Source organism: Natator depressus, chromosome 11, assembly GCF_965152275.1.
Source record: "Natator depressus isolate rNatDep1 chromosome 11, rNatDep2.hap1, whole genome shotgun sequence".
NCBI classification, from domain to species: Eukaryota; Metazoa; Chordata; order Testudines; family Cheloniidae; genus Natator; species Natator depressus.
The window spans coordinates 18609560-18626903 of record NC_134244.1 but is presented as its reverse complement, the minus strand read 5'-3'; the positions used below and the strand labels follow the sequence as shown (position 1 = coordinate 18626903).

Here is a 17344-nt window from a genome sequence, read left to right as displayed (position 1 = left end):
CAGCCTGATACCCACAGAGGAAAAGGGCCAGATACTCTAGGGGATGCCCATTTTTTTGCCGCTACAGTCATGTGCCTGGCACCCTCTCTGAGGCAGCAAGTTTGGGAATGTCAAGGGTCACTGGATCCAATCCACAGTCAGTCACTGCTTTTGGGAACTGCCTTACTCCTTTCCATTGGAACTGGTTGGCTACTGGAGCTGACAAATTGTCATTAAATGTTATTGCTCATGGCTACTCTATTTAAAAATTTCCACTCCTTGCCCCTGACCATCCCCCTTTCCCACCCTTATTCAGGGACTCTTCTCACAAGAACCTGTCACAAACAGAATTGGCCTCATTGTTTTGTCTGGGAGCCATAAGGGAGCTACTTATAATCCAGAGCTTTCTACCCAGATATTTCCTTATCATAGAGAAGAAAGGGGGACTATCTTGGTCTTATCCCAGACGGAGGAGACTGAATAAATACATATGCTGCTTCAGATTTAAGATGGTAATAATTGCCTCCATTGTGTTTCCAGAGGCTCAAGATTGTTTTATAGTTCTTGTATTTCAGGACACGTACTTCTGCATGGCCTTCACACAGTCCACAGAATGTACTTAAAATTCATGTTGGGGCCCAATTGCTGCCAGTATAAGGTAATGTCATTTGGACTCTCCACGGCATTAAAAGTCTCTACAGGATGCCGATCTCGGAATGAGGGGCATCTATGTCTACCCCCTACCTGAATGACTGGCTGATCAATGGGATATTCCAGCAAGAAATGGTGGCAAGCCTGGAATATGCCCTCTTCCTGTTGTCATATGGCCCTCCTGGTGATTTAAGAAAAATTGTGTCTTATCCCATTACAGATGAAACTTTATAGGAGCTTTGACTCCAGATATGTGCAAGTCTGTCTTCCTGAGGACAGATTCTTGATGCAGTTGATAGTACTTGGGATACAGCCAAACTCAAGTACGATGGTATGGATGTGTCTGGGACTGTTAAGTAAAATGTCAGCATGTACGTACGAGATTCTGCTTGCCAGACTTAACTTGCAGCCCCTGCAACTCCAGCTCAGAACTGTCTGTCCGCAGAATGAATAACAGTCGTGGTCCTATTTTGTGTCCTGTCAGAACAGAGATGGTGGTGGGAACACAAGAACATATATGGTGGGATATTGTTCCTACCCCTTTCTCCAGCAATTACTTTAATCATAGATGTTTCAAGGACAGGTGGTGGAGCCCACTTGCAACTCCACATCAACGTCCTGGAAGCCTGCATGACCTTTCTAATGGTTCTCCAAAACTCCACAGTGCAGATCCCAGTGGACAACATTTCCAGAATGTACTACATAAACTAGCAAGGAGGTGTATGTTCGTGTCCCCTCTGCCTGGAGACTATTGAGCTCTGGATATGGTGCCTCTGACATGGGATAATCCAATGCTTGTTCTACTCTGAGGGGTCAGTAACAACTTGGTGGACTTCCTGAGCAGGCAACTGGTTGCCAATCACAAGTGGTTCCTGCAGAGGTCCATAGTAGAGTAGATATTCCTTTGCAGGGGACTTCTGGTAATAAACCTTTTTGCCACTGCTGTCAATACCAAGTGCCAAAATCCTATGCCCCCTGTACTACAGGAGTCCAGGGTTGTTACCATTTATTTTCCTTCTGCAGTGGTCCTACGGCCTCTTCCGTGCCTTTTGACCATTTCCCCTGATCCTCAGGGTGATTTCCAAGATCAAATGAGACAGAGCCAAGATCATTCTCATTGCTTCCTACAGGCCATGGAAATTTTGAGAGACAGACCTGCCGCACATCCTTTGAAACGCTTATCCCTTTCTCAGATCTGAGCAATATAGTCTTGCAGCACCACGGCCAGATACTGCATCCAGACCTTAAGTCACTGCAACTGGTATTGTGGCTTTTGGCTGGTTAAGCACCATGGATAGAGACTGTTAGGTCTGGAAAATATTAAGAGCAGGAAAACTTCTGCTAGAAAGAAAAAGTTCTTGATATGGGCAGCCCAGCCTGGGCTAGACCCAGAGCAGACATCAATACCAAAGATCCTCAAACACTTATTGATTTCAGGGTCAGCCTCACCGCAATCTTGGCTTGTCATCCTGGTGCAATTGTGTTCAGTTTTTTCTCACTTGATGGCATAGAGGTTTTTCAAAGGACTCTTACTTGCCTGGGACCTCAACTTAATCCTGCAGGGGCTCACAGAGCCTCCCTTTGAACCTCGTTCCGAGTGCTGCTTACATCATCTCACTCTGGAACCGGTTTTCCTAGTTGTTGTCATTTTAGACAGAAAAATGAGTGAGTTTCAGGTGCTTATGGCTGAACCTCGCCACACAACATTCTATAAGAATAAGGTGGTGCTGAATCCTTACCTGAAATTCATTTCCAGTGTGACTTCTGAATCAATCTACCTGTCTTCTTTCCTAAACCACACACTGTACCAAGATAGAAGCAATTGCACACTAAATGTTATTGGGGACCTTGCTTTTATTATGTTGATGGAACCAAACCATTCACGCTGTTTCCTGCTTCGTTCTTGATGTGGTCGGCCAGTCCTAAGGTCAGGTCATCTTGTCTTGGAAGCTATTGAAATGGATAATACAGTGTATCTCACTTTACTATTGTTGGCTGGTGTGCCTCTCCCAGTGAACATCACTGCACATCAGAACACAAGCAACATCCTATGTCTTCTTCAGAAATGTTTCAGTTTCCAAGATCTGCAAGATGGCAACATGGAGTAACCCACTGACATTTGTAAAACATTATGCCTTGGGGCTTATCCACCAGGTCAGGTGCCAAGTTTGGGAGAGGTGTACTGCAATATCTCTTTGACTGATGTAGCTGAGACTCCTCCTCATACCATTTGGAAGGGATACTACTTGTCAGTCACCAGCGGTGGGAGCAACACTGATACAGCCTTGAAGACAGCGGTGGGAGCAACACTGATACAGCCTTGAAGACTGTGGTTCTTTGAGATATTGTCTGTGGATCCCATGACCTGTACTCTGTCTGCACTTTTCAGAGTCCTCTTATCGTGGGCTTTGAATTGTGAGGGAAGTAAAGGTCAGGATGGCTGTAGCTCTCCTTCATGCCCTCACACAGGGGCACAGGATACATGTGCATCCCTGACAAATATTGCTATTCAGAAGAATCTGATTTCATGCACAGAGAGTGGGATCCATGCTGACTAAAACATTTCAGAGAACCACATTTACTGTAGGGTAAGTAACAGTTCTTTCTATGCTCTGTTGTAGATGGTTGTGATTTTTATTTCTTAAAGTTGTGCACTTTGCCTGTAAACTCATCTATTTTTTGTAAATCTGTGAAATTCTTAAGATGTTAATCTGTGATACAAAGCATAAGAGCTTTTTTCATTTAGTCTTAGGGTTCATTGTTTTTCTTTGAGTTATCGTGTGAGTTTTATGAGGGGCAGGAGGACAGTATGGGTTAGGTAAACTAGAGCTGATCTGATCTTATGCCCAAGTTGGTGGTAAACTTTTTAGGAATATATGTGCCTTTTGTTTCAATTTAAACTTTTTGTTAATCCTTGATTTTGTGTTTAGTCTTATCACGTTTAAGTCACAGGCAAAGGGTAACTAAATGCATCTGATAAATATCATGTTTATCTGATAAATGCATCATTCAACATGTTCTAAACCAGCCTTCTTAGTTAAATGATGAGAGAGCTTGAACTGCAAACCAAGAGTTAATTGTCTAAACTAACACCTGTTGAGAAAGTAGTACAAATCAACATCTATATCATTTAGCAGTTAATCATTTCGTGATAGGACCATTACTTATTGCTACATATAGCTATAACTTGTATTGTATTAGAGTATTCAGTACCCAATTCCTAACCTCTTGTTTGTTTCTTGCAGGGCCAACATGTCAAACATAATCCAAGAAACTTCTACAGCTGGAACTTCTTGTTCTGAAGATGCTGATACTAAGCTATCCTTCCTACCTGAAAAACTAAGGGAAAGATTGCTTCCTTTTCAGAAGAAAGGCATTTTGTTTGCACTTCAGAGAAGCGGCAGGTAAAGTGCTTATCTCATGGTATGCTGAAAGTAGTAATTCTGTTTTAGAAATCTGTTTCTGGAACAATTACAAAAGCCTTACAAAAACAAGTGATAAGTTTGCAAAACGTAACTTGCCTTATTTATTAGTAATTCTATATGGCTTAAAAACAAATTTTAATTTTCTTAAAGAGTAAGTAGATACTAATAATGCTGTATTCTTGAGCAACCCTGCAATACCAAACCAGTGTCTATATGAAGGTAAAAATCAGTAAGGACAGAAAGTTTGTTTTATACTTCTGCTGGGTTCTCAAAAACTGATTATTTACTCGTTTCTATAGTTTTTTTGGGGGGGGTTAAGGGCATAGCTGAGAGCGTTCAAGAGAGTGTTCAGCTTGAGCAGTTGAAAGGTAGAGAGATTTTGTTGAATAATGGCTACTAACAAATGTGTGACCATTTCAACTGCATTCATTTGGGGTTGGTTTAAGCAGGCTTGTGGTGACTTACGAATTAGTACGTTTCTGTTATGTCTACTATCCTATACTACAATCTAAATTCTTGTATGTGGGGAGGAAGTGAGGAATTAAGGCTTTGCCTGTATTTTTGTAAAATTAACCTTTAAGATATTGTAAATTGGTGAAGTAAAGTCTGCCTGAATTTGCAGATGGGCTACAACAATGGTTCTGAGCAGCTCCTCTTTATTTCGATGGAGTGTTAACTCTGAAGCATAATTATGGTAATTTAAGAGTCAAATATTGGTAATGCTGTACTGCTGATCAAAGCATACATTAAAGAAGACTGATCATATTATGAAGATCTGTGCAATCTACTTGAAAAGGATACTTCAGGATAGGTTGGAGGTGGAGTCTAGGAGATTGCTGCCATTTTATTCATATCTTGAATCATGTCTATGATAATCCATTGTGAGGGAGGTGATACTAAGGTAGTTGGAGCCAAAGCTATATAGTTCAAAATGAACACTTTGAATTTTGTCTAGAAGTAAACTCTGAGTCAGGACTGACTACAATGTTGTATGAGCATTAGAGCTATTAAGTGCTTCTTATTGCCGCAGAGATCCATATGCTATGTATATAATGTGTCAGTGTAACAAGTATGTTTGTGGAAAGAATTAGTGGAAAAATACCCCGTGCTAATTTGCTATGATGACTTACAGTACAGAAGAAAAATGAAAGCTGACAGCTTGGAAGATCACTGGACATTTTTGTGAGATGTTCTGTCCCACATATCCCAATTAACATGACAGGCACAGGGATACCAAGAATTTCAGTGCTCAAAGAAGTGACACAACTTTTTTTTTTTTTTTTCCAGTGAAACAAAGTAACATTCTGAACTTAGTGTTGCAGCATGTTTTGTTTAAAAATTCTTACTCATGGGCTTTTTTGAAGTTCAATCTTGCTTTAAACCTAAAACAGAACAGTACAAATATAGTAGTGCCTTAAGTTCTAAGGAGTGCTTAGAAACCATTTAGTTTTTTTGTGGAGGGGAAAGTGTGTGCTTTCTCCCCTAATCTCTCTCCAGTTTTCCATTTTTAGTCTTTGTCCTCAAAGTTTACCATGACCTGGAACCTTTGCTTGGGTCAAGCGCTCTCTGAAATTCGTCATCTTAATACTGTGCATCTGGCAAAATAGATTTGCGCCAGGCAGCAAGGAGGAAGGACAGTCCAGTAATTAGGGTGCTAGCCTGGTACTTGAGAGATCCAGCTACAGTTCTCTGCTCTACCACAGACTTCCTGTGTCCTTCCTTAGGCAAGCCACTTGGGGTAAGGGTACATTGCAATGTAATCCTGGGTCTGTGGGACTCAAACGCTCAGGCACTGAATATTGACCAGAGGTTTGGAATTTCTGGACCTGGGTCTCTGACCCCTGCTCACGTGTCCACATTGCAGTACACAGACTCGAGTCAAACCAACCTATCTTAGGCTTCCTACTGCTCTTCCCAGCTGCAGCCTCTCTAGCCCTTTTGTTTGTGTTGCACTGTGGGAAAACTTGGCATCCCCTGGTACTTTACTGGAAGTTGTCTAAGCCTTCCAACTCATCCTTCCAAGCTGTATTTTGTGTCTGCATGCTCCTGGCAGCCAGAGCCAGCAACATGGAGAAGTCACTGTTGAAGAACTTGTCCTGCTTAGGCTTCATTCCCATGCCTGGAAACGGGCAGAGCATCCATGAGATGCTGGTGAATGTTTCTGTGGCTTTTTCTGACCTATCAAAAGCACCCGGAGGAGGAGGAGGAGAACAATACAGACATAGCAGACTCCAACTGGATAATGCTCCTCTGACTCTCTGTATAGCCACTAATGGGCCTTGTGTAGACTGGCACTTCTGAAGCAGGGCCACAATTGCAGACTGGTGGGATCACATAGGCATGTGGATGTGGTATGAGTAGCAGTGGGTCCAAAACTTTCACATGAACAAAGCCATTTTTCTGGAGGTTTGTGAGTAGCTTGCCCTGACCCTGCACTGTCAGGACATATGCATGATGGTAGCCAGGCTGGTCCAGAAATGGGTTGCTATGACCATCTAGAAGCTGGCCACTCCTGACTGCTTCAGGCCCATTGCCAACCAGTTTGATGTTGGCAAGTCGACTCTGGGTGCTGCGGTTGTAGAAGTTTGAGGTGATCAGTAGTGTGATTTACTCAAAAAGGTGATGGGCATAAATAATGTTCTTGAAGTAATGGCCAGTTTTGAAAGAATGGGGTTTCCCAACTGTGCCAGGGCCATTGATGGGACTCATATGCCCATATTTTGCCCTTTTCAAGGACTGCAATACAGAGACTGCAAAGGGTATTACTCCATTGTTATGCAGGCTCTGGTCAGCCACAGAAGCCAATTTATGGACACCAACATGTGCTGCACTGGAAAAGTTCATGATGCCCGTGTTTTCCACCAATCAGGAGTCTGCCTTCATGGACAGGACAGGATGCTAGTCCCATCAATTGACACTGTCATAAATGTTACTCTAGGAGACCACACATAACCACTTTTGCCTTGGCTTATGAAACTGTATCCTGATCTCAGAGGCCCTGGCAAAAGACAGTTTAATTATACTCTCAGTAGGTACAGAATGGTGGCAGTGCATTTGGCAAATTGGAATCCCTCTGGTGCTGTTTACAGAAACATTTGGATTCCCATGTCACCAGTGCTGTCCACGTTATTGTGGTTAGCTGTGCTCTTCACAAGCTTTGTAAAGCTGAAGAAGAGTTATTTGCACTTGAGTGGACCTACGACAGCAGTGGATTGCTGAACTGGTACAGTCAGAGGGAAAGTACACATGTCACAAATGGAGCAGGATGCACCATGTGCAACAGAAATCAGGGATTCTTTGTGTGCCCACATTATGGACTAGCATGGACCAATGGAAGAGGGAGAAAAGTATGTTTATGAATGTATTTGTACAGCATTGTCAGTAGTAAATGATGTAGTATTGCTGTATACTATGAGTGGGATGGGGATGTGATTGTCATGAAATTTTACTTATGAATGAAATGACTGCCTATGCAGTGGAGGGAAATGGGGGTTTGTGTGTTGTGAACTGGATTTTCATTATGGATTAATCTCAAAAGATATATTGAAAAATTGTTTGAATACAACTTTCCAAGTATGCCTTCACATGTCCATCATTATTTTTTGCGATACACACACATGATGTGAAGCAGTGACGGTCATAAATTTTCTTAATGAAACAAAATCCTTTATTTTTTAAGATGTCTGTATTACAAAGAACGGTATTAAAGAATTGACAGGCAGGCCAGTGGCCATGAAAACACCAAAACCAACCATAAAATAAAGTGGAGCAGGAGCCTAGCCTCTTGTTGCCATTAGTGCAAGCAGCCTCTCAAACAGGTCTTTCTGCTGCACTCTATCTTCCCCCCTCAAATAATTTCCCTGCTCCAGAATCTGCACAGCAAGTCTCTCATCATATTCTCCAGCCTCTGTGCCTTTCCACTTGCTGTGAATCCTTCTCCCTTTGGTAGCTACTTGTTGGCCATGTCCAGGATGTCCACTGTAAGGTCGTCACGGACATGCTTCCTCTTTGACTGCTCCATAACAATGTGAAACCCAGGCTTCTGCTGGACTGCTGAGGTGAAGGGGTCTGAAGACAGACAGTACATCACTAGCTCCGGGCTTCAAAAAAGGTTCAGTATAGTATCAGAAAAAGTGCCTTTGGAATCTCAAGGTCCAAAAGAGATCTTTTGTGAAACTCGGTCTCAGTATACTCTCAGAGCAACAGTTAAGTTCCCAGATGCTCCATGGACACAAATGAAAGTTAACCAGAGTGTAAAATGAGCACACATAATGGTAAGGTGAAATCTGCAAATGATAAATGTTTAAAAATTGCAGACCATTTTAGCCTCGTGAAGGAGGACAGTTGCCGTAGCTTACTACCTATGGTTTCTCAGTCCTTTCAGGCGTTTCACATTCTCGAGGGTGTTACAATCCTGGAGGTTCCTGAATGGCAAAAGGACATTCTATTCTAAGCTACCAGCATCAAGCCAGCCATGTTTGCCAGAGGGGTTTTCAAGCTAATGGCGATTGAGCAGCACATCTATGAATGTGGTGGGCTGGTGACCTACAAAGGATGGCCTGGAAAATACGCAGTTCTCTGAAATATGACTATTCATCTGGTGTTCCTACTATGGGAAGAGTTTGCAGCTTATCCACACCTGGGATTGGGTCAAAATTCATCAGGGAATCAACAGGATGTTGTACTAGCATCCTCGTGGATTAGAGACTCCCTGTAAGCGGCTGAAAACTCTCTCTGCATTTGTGCAGTTACCTGGATGCAGCAAGACTTACATTACAGCCTGCTCAGATTCCATCTGCCTGTCGACTACATGCAATTTCATGACAATATTGACTCCCAGAGAACTGCATAGTGAGTACCCCTGCTTCCCCAGCACAATTCTGGGTTGCACACACCCCACCCTCTGTATTTCAGGCAATGATTTAGTCACGCATACACTACATTTTCCCCCTCCCCCAGTACAATTTACAGCAGGTTTGTTACAGTGTGGCAGATTTATACAGTGCACCATACTAAAAGGGAAGACAAATTAATGATCTGAATTGTAACACCCCAGCATGTCATTGAAAGAATGTGCAAGTATCTAGTAAAAATTTCATTGTAAATGCTTGTTTAACTGCTTTCTGGTATCCATTTTGAATTCCACATAGTGTTTGTGGGGATGGGAGCAATGACAAGGCGTTGGCATGCATTCCACCATTAGGCGATTAAACAGTGCTACTCACACCTTGTAATAATAGCACAGGGTCAAAAACTGGAAATCCCCCCCATTTGTGTATCAATAACAAACATGGAATCAGACACTTACCAGGCTCTGCGGCTGTTTTTGCCTTTTCCATTTCTGCTGCCCTTTCCTTGGTGGGCTGCTCCTCTAGGGGTTAAACAGCTCCTCCGAGTATGGATCCAGAATGTGCTGAAGCTGGTCCTGCAGCAAAGCCTCCTAAGGGACCGACATGAGCACCAGAGTCACTTCGCTAGCCTGAACAGGCCACTGTTGGCTCCCCTCTGGCATTGTGTTAGAATCAGGGGTCAGAACGTCACTATCCCCACTAATCAGACTGTCGTGACCCCCTGGGGGCTCGAAGCAGTGACCAGCACCCAATAAAAGGCCTCGTAAAAGAGGCAGGATGATGGAGAGTTTCCAGAGGTGCAGTTCTCATCCCTGGCTTTCCGAGTCATTCAAGCTGCTTAATCCACTCCTTGCATTGGTCACAAATCTGTTTAATTCCCAACGCTTGCCAGCTTGTCAACTGTTTCTTGAGTATACATGGTTATTTCTGGTACTCTTACCAGGGTTGAATGTCTTCCTCGTCTTGCACCAGAGATTTGTAAGAATCTGACTGTGGTCCTGTGACCAGACAGCAGCATTCTTGGCAAAGGACTTCTTGTTGGTGGCCATAGCTCATGCAGAAGACCGTTCCCTCTGTTGACGGTGCATGAGAACACCATCAGAATAAAATGGAAGGGTTAAATGCCAAGCAGCTGTACTTGAACCCAGGTGAGTTGCTTCTGTTTCCTGGGAGTCATTTGTCTAGCCTTGGGATAGAAAGGCCAAGAAACACTTTAGGATAGCGTTGGCAGACTCCCAGATGCAAGTTTTAGGACCCAGGCCTGAGCTGCATCCACAATGCAACATGATGCCGTTTAGACCCAAGTGCCAGTGGGACTTGGGCTCGGACCCACCTTCCTTGGCGGATCTAAAAGACCAGGTCCTGAGGGCTTTCCAGCCTGAGTCAGGCAGATTTGTGTGTAGATGGAAAGGGGGCTTAGGCTTGAGCCTGAGCCTGGGCTTACATTGCAGTGTAGATATACCCTTGTTATCTCTGTTCCTCAGTTCCCCAACTGTAAAATGAGGACAATGAGTAGTACTTCCCTATTTCACAGTGGTATTGTGAGGATAATCACATTAAAAAATCATGAGGTGTTCAGACTACAGTAGTTGGGCTCTATAAATGCCTTCCATAGGCAGCATAGACTGTATTTGAGATATGTAATTGCATTGCTTCATAATAGGGCTGTGCTGTCACTAGCTAAGAAGGCAATTTCAGTTAAATGGATTTCTAATAACTTTGAAGTAAAATGATATTCAAAATTACAAAACACTGTCTGATTAATCATACTTGTTTCTTTTTTCCCCTCAGTGCATTATGTAATTCCCTTTAATGTTAATTAGTTACTTGTGTATATTTGAGGGAAGCATAAGCCCTTTGGAATCTGTTATACTGAATGTGTGATGCACAGTTGCCTCAAGGAAACTAATAAAAGATAGGGTGAGAAGAATTTTAAATAATCAGCTAAATGTCTCCCCCAATTTTTTTTCTTTTAGATGCAGTATTTGCCTAGACTGAATATCTAATGCTCTTCTGGTTTATTGGAATAGGGTCTTCTTTTCAACACTGATATAATATTGTCGATAATATAATGTAGGATTTATAGAGGGTTTTTTTTCTCAGCCTAACTTTAATCAGTAGAAATCAGTATGCTGACAAATACAGTATTGTTTGGCGTGTGAGAGAGAGGATATGCTCAGTGAAATAGTGAAAGTGAAGTAAACTCTTAAGGTAGAGCAATCTGAGGTGATGTAAAATCATAGATTGCTGAGAGAGACTGGCATCCAGTCAGGAAGCAAGACTATCTACAACTATTTTTCTTCCCTTCAACTGAAACGTGTGCAACCCTTTATTACGTATTCTCTACTGGAGCTTGTGCTTAATTTATTCCCACTGCTACTTTTAATTTCAAAATGTGTAATCGAAAAGAAGGAGCATTTCAGAATTAAGAAAGAAGACAAACTAATACCATACAGAATATCAGTGGTGGTTTGTGTGCTGTGCAAAAATCAAACAGGCTGGAGTACTTATGTTTTGTCAAATCAGTTAGAATGCTGGCAACCACAGCAGTAGAAAAAAGTGGCTTTTTGAATAGATAAAATGAGATAAGGAAGAATGGGAAGAAAAACAAGCTTTATATTTGCAAACCACCATACTGAGTATATTATATAAAATAATATTGAATCATTCATCCCTTACGACAAACTTTGTACTACTAAAAATGCAATCTTAATCTTGTGTGGGTGGATCTATATTTTACAGATACTCACACAAGATAATACCTATTAAAACTACAACTTGACTTGTCTACACTGTGTTTTTAAAATAGACCTTTCTCTTAGTGTAGGTGTGACACTGCACCCCCATATTCTTCAGAGTGATATTATTATGATATTATTATGGCATAATTATGATGCATTTTGTGCAAGATAAGTCGTGTGAGGCATCATTGGAAAAGTTATGATTTGCTGAATATGACCATCCTATTTGTATGCATGTATCATTTTTGTATCTGAAGTTATGAATATTGACTATGTATCTCTATTTCAAATGTAGTTACACCTGGGTAATGCCCACTAGACTTGTTTTCAGTCTAAATAGCTGGGTAGGGAAGGGCCTGTTCAGGGTAATGGGCCATTAGAAAGAACAATAGGCCTTAGGAGAAGCTTATCTCCCACCTGGTCAGCTTGTCTGAGAACACTCCAGACAGTCTGTAAGTAAGGGCTGCTATGGCTATACAAGGACACGTGACCGGACCACATGTCTCTGGACTCCATCTTGGGATGTCATGTAATGGAGCTTTGAAAAAGGAGGTATAGTTTCAGACTTTGCCTTTCTCCACCCTATGAGATGAACAGGATACAGGGGAGGGAAGAGGCCAGCCTGCTCAGTGAGGTCCTAAACTCTAATGAAGTCAGCAACTGATGGTCTGGGGTAGAGAGTGGCTTGGGAGCAACGCTTCTTCCTCTTATTTAGTGATTCCATAGTATAGAGTGTCTGAGAGGAGGAGGTAATAATGGTATGTTTCCAGTGCATTGTAAACCTGCATCTGTGGGACCTGGGCTTTGCATCCAAGCCTCCACTTGAGCATCCACACTGCATTGTAATCCTGGGCTTGCAGTTGCTAGACCCAGCTCTCACAAATCACAACCATGCTGGCGCACCCATTCTGCATTATCCTGACCTCCTGACTCAGGTCTGCGGCTTGAGCTCTGTTCACGCTGCAGCGTCACAGGCCTTGGCCATAAGTCACGCTTGGACTCAGGCTCTCATCACCCCCACCACCACCCAACCACCACAATCAGTGTCCTGAGTGCTTGCTGATTCAAGTCTGACCTGTGTATTAGGCTTGGGCTCAAATGTGAATCAGAGCCTGGGTTTACTGTGCAGCATAGAAATACCCTATGGGGCCAAAACAACTCTAGGTGGAAGGAAAAGCAGCAAATGGCTTAATTTTAGGATGGGCATTGTATTTGGTTCTTCTGTCTACTGTTCTGTTTTGTTATTGCCACTGACTGGATTGGTACGAGAAAACTCAAGTGTAACTTCCTCCTAAGACAATTATTATATATCTTTCCTCTGAAAAAAAGTGGTTTCTCTTTTCTTCTCCCTTCCCTCCCCTCCTCTCCAGTCTAAAATTAAATTGCAAATCCAAATGTATTGTGTGATCTAAAAACGTCAGTGGGTAGGTGCTATATAGTAAGATGTACAAAGCACCTCACTACATGATTAATAGTAGCTATCATGAAAACTGTCAATCTGTGATTTACCAACATCATTAATTAACATTGCTTTGCCTATTGGCATGTATAAGAGACATGCTACTATTTTGTTCCCCCATGGACAGGTTGGCAGAACAATTTTGTTTTAATTTTATTCTCTGTAGAAGGAGGAGTCCTGTAGGTATAGGGGATGTAGGCCACGGGGCTGGGGGTGGGGGACAGAGGCCTCTCTCCCCTCCGGGGGTGGGGTGGGGGAGAAGAGGCCTCTCTCCCCGCCCCAGCCCTGAATGCCCCAAGCTCCCCCATCATCGTCCCCCACCCACCCTCTATTTCCCCTCCTCACCCTACACGTCTTCCAGGTGCACCTCTGGCTATGCCGCTGTGTGCGCACCTGCACTAATCAGGTGCGTGGCCCTTGATGGCCTCTTGTGCGGTGGCGCATACCTTAAGAGGGAACACAAATGCACGTATGTTACTTTTTTGTGTCATCTCCTGGCATTTATTTGAAGAATTGTATGTTGCTGGAAATCAATATTGTGACTGAAAATTATACCACCTGCCCTGGTCTGGGCTTTCAAAAAGAAATCCTCTTTATTAGTGCCAACTACATCATTTAACTCAGTGTTTCTCAGGTGTCACTGTGAAAACTAGAACAGTTTTCTTTGCCATTGCATTCACTTTGTTTTTAAACCACATTATTAAACTTTCATTTAAGAAAAACATATGCAATTAATATTAGCTAGACTTTAATGTATGTGGTTTAACTCACAAAACAGAAGTGTAGGACGTGGCTATACCATGAAGTACTTGACATTCCAAGTAAACATATTGTGTGTAATTGTAACAATTTGATAATTTTTCAGTATATAATCTATATGGCAAAAAGTATAAATATTCATAAAAACTGTTTCAAAAGAGTTTCTGTGCAACTTTCAGGCATATTTTTTCTTCTTGATATGTTGGGGTATGTATTTTTGACATCTGACTCATTTGACTTTCATTCTTAAATTTGGAGATTAAGCCTACTGTTGTTTTATAAGGAAAATATCAGAGAGCCTGATCCTGTATCATACAGAGCGCCTTCAATGTCCAGTGATGTCTATGGCTTTAATGGTGTTCAGCAACTTGTTAGCTGTGCTTAAAGACCCAACGCTGCATCAAACTTACTAGTAAGCCTAAACCAAGCATACCACCGTTCCTTACAAATACAATCTTGTATCTGTACCTGGAATGGTTTTATTAATATATTTCAAGTATTACGGGTATATTTCAATAATTCTATGATTTCTGAAAAACCTGCTCTTAAAAATCTCCGATAATGAAGATTCCACAGCCTGCCTAGGCAATTTATTCCAGTGCTTAGCCACCCTGACAGGAAATTTTCCTAATGTACAACCTAAACTGCCCTTGTTGCAATTTAAGACTGTTGCTTCATCTCCTATCCTCAGAGGTTAAGGAGAACAATTTTTCTCCCTCCTCCTTGTAACAACCTTTTATGTACTTGAAAACTGCTATCGTGTCCCTTCTTAGTCTTCTCTTCTCCAGACTAAACAAACCCATTTTTTTCAATCTTCTCTCATACGTCATGTTTTCTCTGGACCTTTAATCAGTTTTGTTGTTGTTCTCTGGAATTTCTCCAATTTGTCCATCTTTCCTGAAATGTGACACCCAAAACAGCCCCTCAGAGCTGACAGGGAGAGGAGTCCTTCCCCTGGCCAGCCCAGCCCAGGCCTGCTGGAGCTGCTGGGGAGAGGTGCTCCTCCCCGGCCCGGCCCGGCCCAGCCCAGCCCTGCCCTGCCAGAACTGCCACGGCCCAGGAGAGGCGCCTCTCTCCTGGCCATGAGCTGCTGTGGCGAGGCCCCCAACCCTCTGCCCCAGCCCTGAGCCTCCTCCCACGCTCTGAACCCCTCGGCCCCACCCTTACCACACATCACCTCCATATTGGTGCACATAACAAAATTCATTCTGTACATGGACATAAAAAATTAGAGGGAACTCTGATGATCAGCCCCTTTTTCCTTTTCCTGTAGGCTCTGTGCTTACTCCCAGTAACCTTTTTGAGATGATTATTCATCCTGTTAGGTCTGGAGCCTTTCCCTACACGTTTCTTCCCCTTATTTGGGATGTAAATTTCAGATAGTTTTTGTATAGTTGATTCAAAGAAATTTCAAGCCTCCTCCATATTTAAGTCCTTGAGCTCTTCAGTCCAGGTGACTTTTTTTAATTAATTCCCTGTATTTCCCAAAATCTGCCATTTTGAAGTAAAAAATCGTAGTTGATTACCTGGTTTTGATTATCCTTCGATTTAATTTAAACTGAATCAGATCATGGTCACTTGATCCAAGATTATTTCCTATGACCAGTTATTTTGTGATGTCCTCCTGCTTACTAAAACCAAGTATAAGACTGCCTCGGCTCTTGTTGGTTCAGTGACAACTTGATGAAGAAACCTGTCATCTGTCACATCCAAGAATAACTGGGCCCTACTAGTGTTTAGTAGCATTTGTTCTTCAATCTATAGCGGGAAGTTAGTCTTCCACTGTGACACAAATTCCCCAAAGTACTTATCTTCCTAATAATATTGGAGATTACTGTCTGTATCTGAGTCTGACCCTGGGGAATCTATAACAGACACCTAACACCATCACAATCTTTTTTACAATCCTTGCCCAAAGTGATTTTGACCCAAACAATAGTTTTGTCATTGATGTGCTATCCCATCACCTTTATTCCTCTCTCTCCTAAACAGCACATCCTCTTCAATATCTGTATTCTAGTCATGAATGCTATTCTACCATGTTTCTGTAATCCCTATACTATGAGGTTTAACCTCCTGCACTCGTAGTTTGTTTCTCCGTTGTGTTACCCAGACTCCTTGTGTTTGTGTACAAGCATTTCAGTTGTTTCCCTCAGATCTCACCCAGTTTTCTAGCTTGTGGTGTTCCATTATCCTTTACTATCTCTTCATTTAGGTGATTTACTTGTTTCTGTGTATTGAAGCCATGCTTGGAGATTTCATGAGTCCCTTTCAACCTTCTCCCCTCATCTCCTAGTTTTAAAGTCTTTTTTTATGAATTGTGCCAGACTTGATCCTGGGAGGTTAATACCCCAGTTCCTCAAGTGGAGTCCATAAGTCAAGAAGATTCTTCTTTCTGAGAATGCCTCCCAACGATCAGTCATCTTGAAACCTTCCTCATAGCACCAATCCTTGAGCCGTCTGTTGATATTTGTTATCTTGTCACACCTGCATCTGCCTTCTGTAGGGACTGGAAGTATCCTGAAAATTATCTGACCTTCCACTTTTTTTAAGCATCTTTCCCTGCTGAGCTTAGTTATTCTTGAACGTTCCAGAGGAAATCTAGCATTGTCATTCATCCCAACATGCAGCACAATCAGTGTATTTTTCCCTCCTCCCATCAGACTCCTCTTCAGCCTCATGTTCACATCTCGTATCCTTGTTCCTGGCAGACAGCCCACTTTTCTGTTCTCTGGATCTGGTTTGATGTCAGGCCTGTGAATTCTTCTGAATATGGAGTCCCTGATCACATAGACCTCTCTTCCTGGTGTTGGTATGAATCTGTCTTGCGTTCTCTCTTAGTCTCCTGTAAATGATCCCCATTTTTCCTTAGGCTTCAATCCCTGGCTATCTCAATCATCAATCCTTCTTTCTGGAGGGACTGTCTTTTCTTTTTGTCTTCCTACATGTTTATGAAGAACTCCGTAGACATGATGATCATGACTGCTAAATTTCTAGATCACTGGTCTGAATCCACCAGTTTCCACATCAAAAGATAGGTCACCCAACAGTCATAACGTATGTGAAATAAGTGGATATTGGTCCACTTCTTATGCAAGTCTACTTCATAAAAATTACCCCACTTGGTGAACTACATAGTCTCAGAAGCCACAGATTGAATGGGTGTAGAGAATGAACTATTAACTCTTGCTATTAAAGATTAATCTTGAGTAGGGTTTAAAGATGTGTTGTTAGCTAACATTCTGAAGCCTAGTGTAGACTTTGTCACATGCTAAGCCTAGGCTTCAATTTGACCAGTTTACCACGTTAGTATACGCTGCCTTGTCTACACTAGGCTTTTAGAATATTAGATGATCGTATTCTAACTAACACATGAGGCTGTGGAGGCAGTGTCTCCAGACTGAGGTTGAGGAACATTGGAGAGTCAGTGTATGATCTTGTACAACCTCTGTCTGTCTGTGCTGTAGCTCTTCTGTGAAT

The 17344-nt window shown here is 42.3% G+C and overlaps 1 protein-coding gene across 2 annotated transcripts in view; it reads left to right on the top strand.

Moving 5' to 3' along the window:
- Positions 1–17344, top strand: part of ZRANB3 (zinc finger RANBP2-type containing 3) — a 184146-nt gene that overhangs the window by 4848 nt on the left and 161954 nt on the right. For both annotated transcript variants that reach the window (XR_012641407.1, XM_074967266.1), the window contains exon 2: positions 3876–4034. Coding sequence is in view for 1 of the 2 variants with exons in the window: in XM_074967266.1 (XP_074823367.1) it covers positions 3883–4034 (152 nt within the window). In the remaining variant the exon portion in view is untranslated. The remainder of the gene's footprint in view (positions 1–3875; positions 4035–17344) is intronic.